Source organism: Rattus norvegicus, chromosome 1 (assembly GCF_021556685.1).
Source record: "Rattus norvegicus strain SHRSP/BbbUtx chromosome 1, alternate assembly SHRSP_T2T, whole genome shotgun sequence".
NCBI lineage: Eukaryota > Metazoa > Chordata > Mammalia > Rodentia > Muridae > Rattus > Rattus norvegicus.
In genome coordinates, this window is record NC_141534.1 from 185,539,317 (window position 1) to 185,551,071 (window position 11,755).

The following is an 11,755-nucleotide window of genomic DNA, read 5'->3' on the forward strand; positions in this document are numbered from 1 at the left end:
GCCCGCCTGTGTGTGTCTGTCTGGAGACCTGTGTGCCTACTTCCATATGGGTTACATGTCAGTTTAAGTGTGTGCTTCTGTCTGTCTGTGTGTTCATGCCTGCTGGCCTCGGGGCCCATGTGCTGGTAGATAAAGCTCATAAGTAAGGTAGTCTTATCACGTTTGGCCTTCTCTTCAGCCTCCCAACCTGTTGTGACCCTTCTCTGTTTCTGGTTTCAGAGCCTGGACCTCAGTGTATGGGGGTGTATGTGTGCACACACATGTGCCAGAAGACACCTTTGTGGGGTCATGTCTGTCTTTTCGTAGGAACCAGGGATTGAACTTAGGCCACCAGATCTGCATGGCAAACCTTGAGCTATGGTTAACCCCCAAGTACTCTAAGTAGTCAAGGATAGTCTTGAACTTCAGATTCTTCTACCTCCACATCTCAAATGCTGGGAGTACAGACACATGCCCCCTCACAGTTTATGTAGTTCTGGGTCTTGAACTTAGGGCCTCATGCACATTAGACAATCATTCTACCAATTGAGCTGCAGCTCCAGGTCACCACTAGCCCTTCGGGTATCTTTTTCTTTAATTAGAAGCCTCCGGCTCGGCTGGGGATTTAGCTCAGTGGTAGAGCGCTTACCTAGGAAGCACAAGGCCCTGGGTTCGGTCCCCAGCTCCGAAAAAAAAAAAAGAACCAAAAAAAAAAAAAAAAAAAAAAAAAAAAAAGAAGCCTCCGGCTCTCCAAGATGTGTTACTGCCATCTGCTGAATCTATTAACGCAAAGACACAAATCTATAGCATATGTAATATGAACAGCACTTTCTTTAGTGTAGGTTGACCTTGTGCAGTGCACAGCCAACCCAGCTGGAAACACTAGTGTCCATGTAAGAGACAGAAACTCTAGTCAGTTGTTTATTGTATGGTAGTTCAAGACATAACCTGAGTCCCTGGGACTGTGGCCTCTGTGGCCTCTGGAATAGGGACACGTTGGATACCTAGAGTTAACTGGTTTGGGTTGACAAACATCAGGTCAAGGGAGAAACAAGATTTTTCATTGTCTTGCTGCTTCTGGTTTATATCTTGGGTCTTTGTCTTTGGCTTCATGGCCATCGCAGAGAGTCTCTTTGAGGTCAGTGAAGAGGGTACCTCCACAGTGTCTGCAGAGGGTAACTTCGTGGTATCTGCAGAGGGTGTCTTCGTGGTATCTGCAGAGGGTACCATCATGGTATCTGCAGAGGGTGTCTTCTGAATGAAGTCTTCTGAAGAGGGTGCCTTCGTGACTGACACAGTGGATGCATTCCTGAGAGGGTACAGGGCTGGGCTGTCATTCTTTATTGACTCATAGGCCTCATCTATCAGCTGAGGCATGGCCATGGAATCCTTAGGGACACAGGTTTTTGTGGCCTTAGGGATAGGGGCAAATGTCGGCAGCTCTTGGGCCAAAAGCTTCCTTGGTGTAAGTGGACGCAGGCCCAGGTGGTAGGAGTTTGTAGACTCAGAAACAAAGTCATAATTCTCTGGGAGTTGCTTGGACAGATTCCTGACTGGGTCCTTTGTCTCTTGGACAGACCTCTTGGACTTGTTGGTCTTAGAAGATTTGGTGGTGGGGTTGAAGGCTTCTGAAAAAACCTGGAGCTGGTTGCTGGTCACTGACTTTGAGGCTGGGAAAATGTTCTTGGTTGTCATCATGGGAGAATGCCCTGTGGTATGTTGGGTGGCTTCAGTCTGGGTCAGGGCAGTACAGGAGGCAGTGGCTCATAGGTAGATGGAGGAGTACAGAGGCACCCTGGAGAAGCTGTCACACCCCATTCCTACAGGAGAAGTAATTTGTGAGACTGGAACAGAAATTCTAGGGAAAAATCCCCCAGAAGGGAGGCTCTCTTTTCTTCTTGTATAGAATCCCACTTCTCAATCATTTATCTTACTCATGAGGTCATTCATCCACTCCATCATCTACAAACTCATTCATTCACTTCTCATTTCCTTGTAGACTAATTCATTTGTTCAATCATTAATTCTACATTATCAACTGACTCATACTTTCATTAATGAATCCAATAGATATTGGACCTGCTGGAACTAGAAACATTTACAAAGGGTTATGTGTATGCCAGGTATACTGACAAGGGCTTAACACTCAGCTTAAGGGCTAGGGACATGCTTGGTGGTTCAGGGTTCAGAGACAGTGGTTTAGGAAGCTCTTGAGACTCTTGCTGAGGACCTGAGTTCAACTCCTAGTATCCAAATGGCAGCTTAAAACCATTTATAACTCCAGTTCCAGGGAACCTAGGAATTCTTCTGATCTTCTTGGGCACCAGGCATGCATGTAATTGATTATGTGTGTGTGTGTGTGTGTGTGTGTGTGTGCATATATATATATATATATATATATATACATATATATTGCAAGCAAAATGTTTATATACATACAATAAAAATAAATCTTTAAAAAATTCAGGTTAAGCCTCTTAAAATTTTCAGGAGGAAAGTGATCATTATAGACTAAATATTTGTAATCCTGTCCCCAAATTCTTATGTTGAAGCCTGCATTTGGGAGGTGTCGTGTAGCAGTTTCCTCTGACCTAGAACATTCCACCCATCCTGAAGGTAAGCTCCTTAAGACTTAGACAGCTTTAAAGGGTGGGTGTAAAGACTCATGCTATAAACTACTCTGGTTCCAAGAAGTCCTGAAACTTAACAGATTCTTAAGTTTCTACTCCCTCTAAGCTTCTGTAAACAGTAAGAGTTGTGCTATGAACAGAAGCTCTGAGCACTCAAGAGCTTCTCTATTCCAAAGTTAAAAAATGCCACCACAACCCTCCTAAAACACACAGGTCTGCCCATGACATGGTATCAATTCCTGTCATAGTTAGAGTTTCTATTGCTGTGACAAAATACCATGCAACCTGGGCAGGAAAGGGTGCGTTTCATCTTTCAGCTTGTAGTCCTCCATCCAGGGAAGCTAAGGTAGAAACTGAACCACAGGCCTTGAAAGATGCTGCGTCCTGCTTGCTCCTCTGGGGTTGCTCAGCCTGCATTCTTGTGTAGTAAGGACCATCTGCCCAGAAGGTGGCCCCACCCACAGTGGGCTGTGCCTTACCACATCAATCACTAATTCAGAAAATGCCCCAAAGACTTGCATACAGGTCAATCTGATGGAAGAATTTTCCTTCTCCCCTTTCTTTCTCCCCTTCATTCCTTCCCTTCCCTCCTTCCTTCCCTCCCTCCATCCCTCCTTTCCTCCCTTCCTCCCTCCTTCCTTCCCTCCCTCCCTCCTTCCTTCCTTCCTTCCTTCCTTCCTTCCTTCAAGACAGTTTTTTTTTCAGTTTTCATCACAGGGTTTCTCTGTGTAGCCTTGGCTGTCCTAGAAGGTATTCTGTAGAACATGTTGGCCTTGAACTCACAGAGATTGTAAGACTCGACCTGAGTCTTAACTACCAGGAGACTCCTGTGAATGAGATGTGAGATCAGAGGTCGATGCAATAGCTTGAGGATTATGATTATTTCAGCAAGCTGGAGTCTGCCTGCCTCACAAGGAGAAGAGACCCTGAACAATCCGTAAAGTACAGTTTTATACATTCCATAAAGGGCGGGTTACAGAGATGGGGATTGGGCATACTTAGGTCACTACAAACCAGGGCAAGGCCGGAGGTCCTTGAAATGCATTCCTTTAGATAAAGTTGAGATGGTCCTGTTGTGAGGACAGGGCTCCTGGTGACCTCTGGGAACTGCCCCAGACAAGACTGTTGCACTCCCTCCTGGATAGGAGGGGCTGTTTGAGGCCAGTGGAAAAATACTAGCTCTCACAAAGATCAGTCTGCCTCTGCCTCCCAAGTGTTAGGATTTGAGGCATGGGCCACCACCACCAGGCCTTGGAAGCATCTTCTTAAACAAGGTTCCCTCTGATTAGATGACTTTAGCTTATGTCAAGTTGACGTGAGGTTAGCCAGCAGCTGGAGAGAGAATGCTCTCCAACCTGTAGTACTGCCTGCAAGTTGAGTAGAGAGCTTCAGGGCTCCAGCTTTTAGGAACAGTCACCCACATTGGTATGGGCTTTTGCTGATGCAGTTGGCTCTGTGTCACCCATGCTCTTCTAAGTAGCCCCTCACTCATACTTCGTAGGCAACTCTGGTGAACTCATTGGTTCACTAAGTTAGACTTTGTATTGTTACTATAGTCTGTCATTGATTCTCTACTTGAGATGATTAGATATATGCTCATATTTTCCCAGGAAGGGTGTCACATAAGAGGTCATGAGGGCAGGTCCCTGTGGTGGGATCAGTGTCTTAATAAAAAAGAGAGAGAGACCAGAGTGATCTCTTCCTTTTCCATCCCTGATCCTTTCCCTTCGCCACTCAAGGCCCATGGCCACCTTTAAGTCACAAGAAAGGCCTTACCTGGACACTTGCTTCTGAGCTTCCCGTCTCCACAACTGTGAGAAAGGAATGTCTTCCGTTTAAACCATCCAGCATAGGGTATATTGTTCCAGCAGCCTCAGCTGAGTAAGGCACAGTTATAATCACATTTCCATTTTGTATTTTGGGGGAGGATAGTGGGGGTGAGCCTAAGGTATTGTAGAGTCAGGTAGAGTCAGGCAAGCACCCTAAAGTTGAGCCACTTCTCAGTTCTAATTCCCCATTTGCAGAGCTAACCTGTCGTTATGGTTTGGAAATGTCCCCAAAGGCCTATGTGTTAAAGGCTGGATTCCCAGTTTGTAGTGCCAATGGGAGGCCGCAGAACAGTTAAAGGGTAGGGTCTGATGGAAGGAAGTTAGGTCATTGAGGCAAGCCATTGAAGGGGATAGTAAGCCGTGTCGTGTGTGTGTGTGTGTGTGTGTGTGTGTGTGTGTGTGTGTGTGTGTGTGTGCGTGTGCACGCGCGCGCGCACGCATCCCACTTCTTGGTTGTAGAATGCAATGTGTTGACTTGTCACAAGCTAATGACTATGGAGCCTAATAACCACAAACTGAGACTTCTGCAACCATGAACAAAAATGGCATGGGCTACCCACCTCTCTTGTTTTGTCATGCTGAGGATGGAGCCCAAGTCTTGAAGCTTAGCCTTTGAATTACCATCCCAGCCTCAACCTTTCTCTCCCCCACCCCACACCTCCTTTTTTTTTTTAAAAGACAAGGTCTCCCTGTGGCCTTTGGCTGGTCTGGGCTGGAACTTGCTCTGCAGAGATTCCTCTGCCCCTGCCTCCTAAGTGTCACCTTGAGTTCCTTCCTTCTTTTTAAGCTGATTAGCTCAGGTATTTTGCTGCAGCAACAGAAAGCTGACTTAGCACAGCTGTTCTCCAGGGAGGCTGAGTAGCTTCCCACAGTCACAGAGCTGGGCAATAGCAAGGTTTAGGAATCCAGCCAGCCAGCTTTTCAAGGTATGACCTCTCCCCTCCCAGCTGGGCCACCTTCTGAAAACAAGGGCACTGCTCTCTTCCCAGACCACACTTGAATGAGGTGGGTACTACCCACTAAGAAAGCAGCATAGTGGGGAGGGTTAAGACAAGTGCTGTGGGAATCATGGGAGAGGGTCCTTCACTCACCTGGGGAAGGTGGATGATATGAAGGTTCCTTGGCTTACTGATTAGCCATCCCCTCCTCATCTGTGACATCAGATACATGGCTGGAGGAGGTCTTCATGCACTCATGCAGTGACTTCCTGGTGATTCAGTCACCACTGAGCACTACCTGTGGCAATGGGGTCCATAGGGTGGTCGTACCTAAGCCACTGCACACGGGTCCACTCATGGATCCATTGCACATGGTCCACTCACTCACGAATCCATTTCACACTGTAGAGCATGTACCTCATGCTCTACAAAGCTGTGGGCTCTAAGAACCAGGGAGCTGGGAGACCTTGTTCTAACCCACCTGGCTCTGCTTTAATCAAGCTGTGTATTCTTCAATTGTCTTTAACCCCTGAGTCTTGATTACCTAATATCTATCATGGGGTAGTGCTAGGTAGACCCTGAATACTATATTAATCTAGGCAGCATCTCCCATATCTGTTTTCCACTTTCTCCACAGTCATGAGGTCTCTCAGCACAGTTACATATCATTTAAAATATTTTTGTTGCATTTTATATTATGTGTATATGTGTGTCATGGTCATGACATGTGAATGGAGGTCAGAGGTCAACTTGCAGGAAGTTGTTCTCTCTTTCCATGATATGAAGACCAGTAATCAAACTCAGGCTTAACAGCAGTCCCTGTGCTTGCTGGGCCATCTCACCAGCCCCTTGACAATGTTTTAACAAATTAATCGATTGGTTAACATTGCGCATGAGAGTTTTGATGCATGAATGCCACAGAACACTGTGGAGGTCAGATGGTAGCTTGTGGAAGTCGGTCTTCTACTTTCTATTTTCACCTTGTCTGAGGCAGGCTCGCTCTTATTTCTGCTTTGGTGAATACTCTAGGATGAGCTGATCCACAGGCTTCCAGATGGTTCTTCTGTCTCTGCCTCTCCTCCTGCCAGAGTGCTAGGATTACAAACATTCCTGCATCTGTCTTTTATTTGAGTTCAGGAGATCAAACTCAGGCTGCCCTCTGTCTGCTGAGACATCTTGCAGAGGCTGGCATTACCCTCTTGAGTCCATTTTACAAGGCCTTCCTTTCAGGGAGGTGGGCTTACTTGACTAAGTCCTCATCTGTGGACAGTGGACTGAAGCAATGTGCAAACATAGGCATCGTTCACTTCCAAGAAAACTTCCTGCTCTACTTTCTCTCTTTCCCAGGGGCGAGTAGCCATTGGGGAGGGTGGCATCTATGATATGGAACAAACAGGAAAGACATTTGACTCTATGTGACTGGGTAGTTCAGAGTTGCCCTGCTGGCCTGTACCACTAACCTCAGCAGCCTCACAAAAGCTAAAACATTTAACAGTCTGAGCTATGGTACTTTGGGGTCTCTCTGTTATAGTCACTCAGCATGTGCGAGAACGTGGAATACAAGAACTCGGAATACCTATGGTTTTATTGTTTCCTTCTTGTCTGTCTTCCTTTTCTGTTAGCACATCCTCCCACAATTTAGCTGTAGATGACAAGCACACTCATGTTGGCTTTTGCCTACTTCTCTAAGCATGGGTTATGTACCCAGCCCACAGGTCTCTTCAGATAGAGAGCCAGTGTGACATCAGAAAGACAGTGGTAGAACCCCATCCCATTGTCAAGGCACTACTACATCATCTACTTCCAAGAGGGGTGCCCTCCCATGGTGCCCATCTTCACAGTGAGCAGATCACCACAGGAGGATTGTCTCACAACCTTGGAGTCCTTGCATTTATATAAAAAAAAACAAACCAGTTATGATAACTAGGAAAGGCTGCCTCTTCAAGCACTCAACCTACTCTGGCCAGGTGGGTGATACTCACATTTTTCTCCTCCTTCCTTCTCTGTGTCCTTTCCTTCCCCTCTTCTCCTCCACTCTCTTTTCCCCTTCCCCAGGGTCTTGCCATGCCAGGCAGGCACCCACAGAACTATACCTCTGCCCTCATCCTTTTCTGTTTCATTTTTGAGACAAGTTTCACACTGTAGTCTAAGCTGGGATTGAACTTGTGAGCCTCCCTCTTTCTAGCATTTGCTTCCCCCCCCCCCTGTGTGTGTGTGTGTGTGAGAGAGAGAGAGAGAGAGAGAGAGAGAGAGAGAGGGAGAGGGAGAGGGAGAGAGAGAGAGAGAGAGAGAGAGAGAGAGAGAGAGAGAGAGAATGTCATGATGTGCTTGTGGAAGTCAGCTCTCTCCCCCTCCCTTCTTCAACTATGTGGATCCCTGGGGATTGAACCCCCTGGGGATATCAGACTTGGCAGTTTGGTTGTAAGTGCATTTACTTCCTGATCTATCTTGTCACCTCCCTATCCCTTTCAGAGATAGAGTCTCCTGATGTTGGCCTATGAAATCTTAGGGCTCAAACCATCCTCTCATTTGATCTCTGGAGTTGATGGGCCTTCTGGGGCATGACACTGTGCCTAACTGGTACTAATCTGTCTCCACTTTACAAATGAGATACTGAAACGTAGACAACACAGCAAAACCAAGATCACAGGGCCTAAGAGTGGCAGAGCTGAGTGGGCTCGTGATCTACAGTTGAATGAATTTCAATGATGTAAAACTCAGTTGCTTTATTTACTCTAAGGTATTCCCAACTGGGAAATCAAAAACAATGACCAGGCTTCAGAGAACTGCCAGAAACGACCATTCTTCCACTGCAGAGCAGGGCGTGAGAAGCCACGGTACAGTCCTGGATCAATTGGTGGGCTTTGGGCAAAGGCAGAACTGAGTTCAGCCATTTTCTGATTGAAGCCCTCTGTCCGTTCATCTGAGGCAGTAAAGAGAAGGCCTGGCACAAAGCTAAGCAGCACAACTTCCTTCCCTCTCTGACTTCACTGTAATATATCAGGCCAGGTATACTGGCTGGTTCTGTGTGTCAACTGACACAAGCTGGAGTTACCACAGAGAAAGGAGCCTCAGGTGAGGAAATGCCTTTATGAGACTCAGCTGTAAGGCATTTTCTCAACTAGTGATCAAAGCGGAGGACCCAGTACATTGTGGGTGGTGCCATCCCTGGGCTGGTGGTCTTGGGTTCTATAAGAAAGCAAGCTGAGCAAGCCAGGGGAAACAAGCCAGTAAGTAACATCCCTCCATGGCCTCTGCATCAGCTCCTGCTTCCTGACCTGCTTGAGTTCCAGTCCTGACTTTCTTTGGTGATGAACAGCAATGTGGAAGTGTAAGCTGAATAAACCCTTTCCTCCCCAACTTGCTTCTTGGTCATGATGTTTGTGCAGGAATAGGAGCCCTGACTAAGACACCAGGATACCACATTCTAGTCTGGGATTCAAAGGACACTGGCATCCTGTCACTGATGAAATATCAGGGAATACCAATGGCCAGCAGTCATGTGCTTTCCCTGGATCAAACCAGCAATCAGAAAAATGGCATGTGTAGTTCTTTAATTAAAAAAAATGGTTTAATATTTATATTAATTTAAAGTAGTTGTATGTGTATCTGTGTGCAGGCATGTACATTTGCAATTATAGGTGCCTGAAGAGTCCAAAGAAGGGTGTCAGATCCCTTGGGGCTTCAGTTACAGCTCATTGTGAGCCACTCCACATGGATACTGGGAACTGAACTGGGGTCCTCTGCAAGAGCAGTGCATGTGTTTGACTGCTCAGCCATCTCTTCAGCCCTGTATTTCATTTGTTTATGTGTGTGCATCCCTGTGTGCACCATGGTGCACATGTGGCGATCAGAGGATGTGGAGACAGGTAGACCACACACAAGTGAAGGCCATCGGGGGTCATGCAGTAAATTCTAGGTCAGCCTGTGCTGTAGAAGGACTGTGCAGAAAAACAAATCAGAGCCACAAGAACACCAGAAGTGGGCTGGCAAGATGGCTCAGAAGGTCAAATGCTTGCCACCAGGCTGGACAGCATGGGCTCAGTCCCCAGGAACTATATGGTGGATGGAGAGAACGGCCTCCTGTAAGTTGTCCTCTGTCCCACAAGTGCTAAGATTACAGTCGTGTCCCCTCCCACACCCCCCGTGTGGAGCTCTTTAGCTCAGTCTGTATGTTTGTCAATGAACCTGGAACCATTTCCCCTCTGAGTGCCTGGGGCTTAGCTGAGACACCGTGAATGAGCCGTAGGGCCCATAATACACTGTAGACAGGACAGGATCTCAGTGTTCTTCTGTGGCAGGGTTTCTTATGGTAATCTAAGTTGCTTTTATGTTAACTCATTTGTTGTGTAGACCTATAAGTCCCTCATGGATGAAGGCTGGATTTAATCCAATATTGAGTAATGGGATTCTAAGAGCCAAGTGGCAGTATTTTTTTCTTTTCTTTTCTCTTTTTTGAGATTTCACTTTTTGTCTCTGTCTCCCAAGTGCTGGGACTAAAGGCATGTGTCACCACAGGAGACCTAAGTGACATTTCTTTAGACATGTCTCATACCCTGCAGATTGGAGTTCTCTTTTTGGTGTGCCAGCAAGTTCCAATATTTGTGGCTTAGAAACGAGACCTTGAAAAAAATCTCATGTCAGGACTTCTGTGTGTGACAGGTTCTCCATCAGAATCAGATAGGACAAAAGCCACTGCACAGGGACTGGGGTGAGGCCCCACTGATAACAGGCTTGCTTCAAAAACAGGAATCTGAGCTTGAGTCCCAAGAACCCACACAAAAGCTGGGTACGACAGTGTGTGTTTATAACTACCACTGGTTATAAACTGGGAGAGGTGGGGAGACACATGGGTCCTACAAGTTCCCTGTCCAGTCATCCTGGCCAAATCAGTGAGGTTCAAGTTCAGTGGGGACCCTGTCTCAACGAATGAAATGGAAAGTGATAGAAGAACACAGCCAGCATCTAAATGTGGGTGTCACATAGACCCATACAGAGTGCACACGCATATAAAGTGTCCTGATAAGAGTGTATAAGGCCTGGATTGGCAGGATTAACATAGTAAAAATGGCCATTTTACCAAAAGCGATCTACAGATTCAATGCAATCCCCATCAAAATACCAATCCAATTCTTCAAAGAGTTAGACAGAACAATTTGCAAATTCATCTGGAATAACAAAAAACCCAGGATAGCTAAAACTATTCTCAACAATAAAAGGACTTCAGGGGGAATCACTATCCCTGAACTCAAGCAATATTACAGAGCAATAGTAATAAAAACTGCATGGTATTGGTACAGAGACAGACAGATAGACCAATGGAACAGAATCGAAGACCCAGAAATGAACCCACACACCTATGGGCACCTGATTTTTGACAAAGGAGCCAAAACCATTCAATGGAAAAAAGATAGCATTTTCAGCAAATGGTGCTGGTTCAACTGGAGGGCAACATGTAGAAGAATGCAAATCGATCCATGCTTATCACCCTGTACAAAGTTTAAGCCCAAGTGGATCAAGGACCTCCACATCAAACCAGATACACTCAAACTAATAGAAGAAAAACTAGGGAAGCATCTGGAACACATGGGCACTGGAAAAAATTTCCTGAACAAAACACCAATGGCTTATGCTCTAAGATCAAGAATTGACAAATGGGATCTCATAAAACTGCAAAGCTTCTGTAAGGCAAAGGACACTGTGGTTAGGACAAAACGGCAACCAACAGATTGGGAAAAGATCTTTACCAATCTTACAACAGATAGAGGCCTTATATCCAAAATATACAAAGAACTCAAGAAGTTAGACCACAGGGAGACAAATAACCCTATTAAAAATGGGGTTCAGAGCTAAACAAAGAATTCACAGCTGAGGAATGCCGAATGGCTGAGAAACACCTAAAGAAATGTTCAACATCTTTAGTCATAAGGGAAATGCAAATCAAAACAACCCTGAGATTTCACCTCACACCAGTGAGAATGGCTAAGATCAAAAACTCAGGTGACAACAAATGCTGGCGAGGATGTGGAGAAAGAGGAACACTCCTCCATTGTTGGGATTGCAGACTGGTAAAACCATTCTGGAAATCAGTCTGGAGGTTCCTCAGAAAATTGGACATTGAACTGCCTGAGGATCCAGCTATACCTCTCTTGGGCATATACCCAAAAGATGCCCCAACATATAAAAAAGACACATGCTCGACTATGTTCATAGCAGCCTTATTTATAATAGCCAGAAGCTGGAAAGAACCCAGATGCCCTTCAACAGAGGAATGGATACAGAAAATGTGGTACATCTACACAATGGAATATTACTCAGCTATCAAAAACAATGCCTTTATGAAATTCATAGGCAAATGGTTGGAACTGGAAAATATCAT

General features: G+C 45.8%; 1 protein-coding gene across 4 annotated transcripts; it reads right to left on the reverse strand.

The window, feature by feature from the left end:
- Positions 1-886: 886 nt before the first annotated feature.
- Positions 887-7,069, reverse strand: LOC102549940 (uncharacterized). 4 transcript variants are annotated; one of them, XR_015647472.1, is made up of 5 exons: positions 6,953-7,052; positions 6,357-6,457; positions 5,530-5,674; positions 4,386-4,486; positions 887-1,799 (listed from the first exon to the last, which is right to left on the reverse strand). XR_015647472.1 is itself a non-coding variant. In XM_087601422.1 (3 exons), the coding sequence occupies exon 3, from the start codon at positions 1,675-1,677 to the stop codon at positions 916-918; it is 762 nt and encodes a 253-aa protein (XP_087457548.1). In that variant the 5' UTR covers positions 1,678-1,799; positions 4,386-4,420; positions 5,530-6,735; the 3' UTR covers positions 890-915. The 4 variants fall into 4 exon arrangements, 1 of the variants encoding a protein (XP_087457548.1); XR_015647471.1 differs by lacking the exon at positions 6,357-6,457 and having other exon boundaries at positions 6,953-7,069; XR_015647468.1 differs by lacking the exons at positions 6,357-6,457; positions 6,953-7,052 and having other exon boundaries at positions 5,530-6,015.
- Between the last annotated feature and the right edge of the window lie 4,686 nt (positions 7,070-11,755).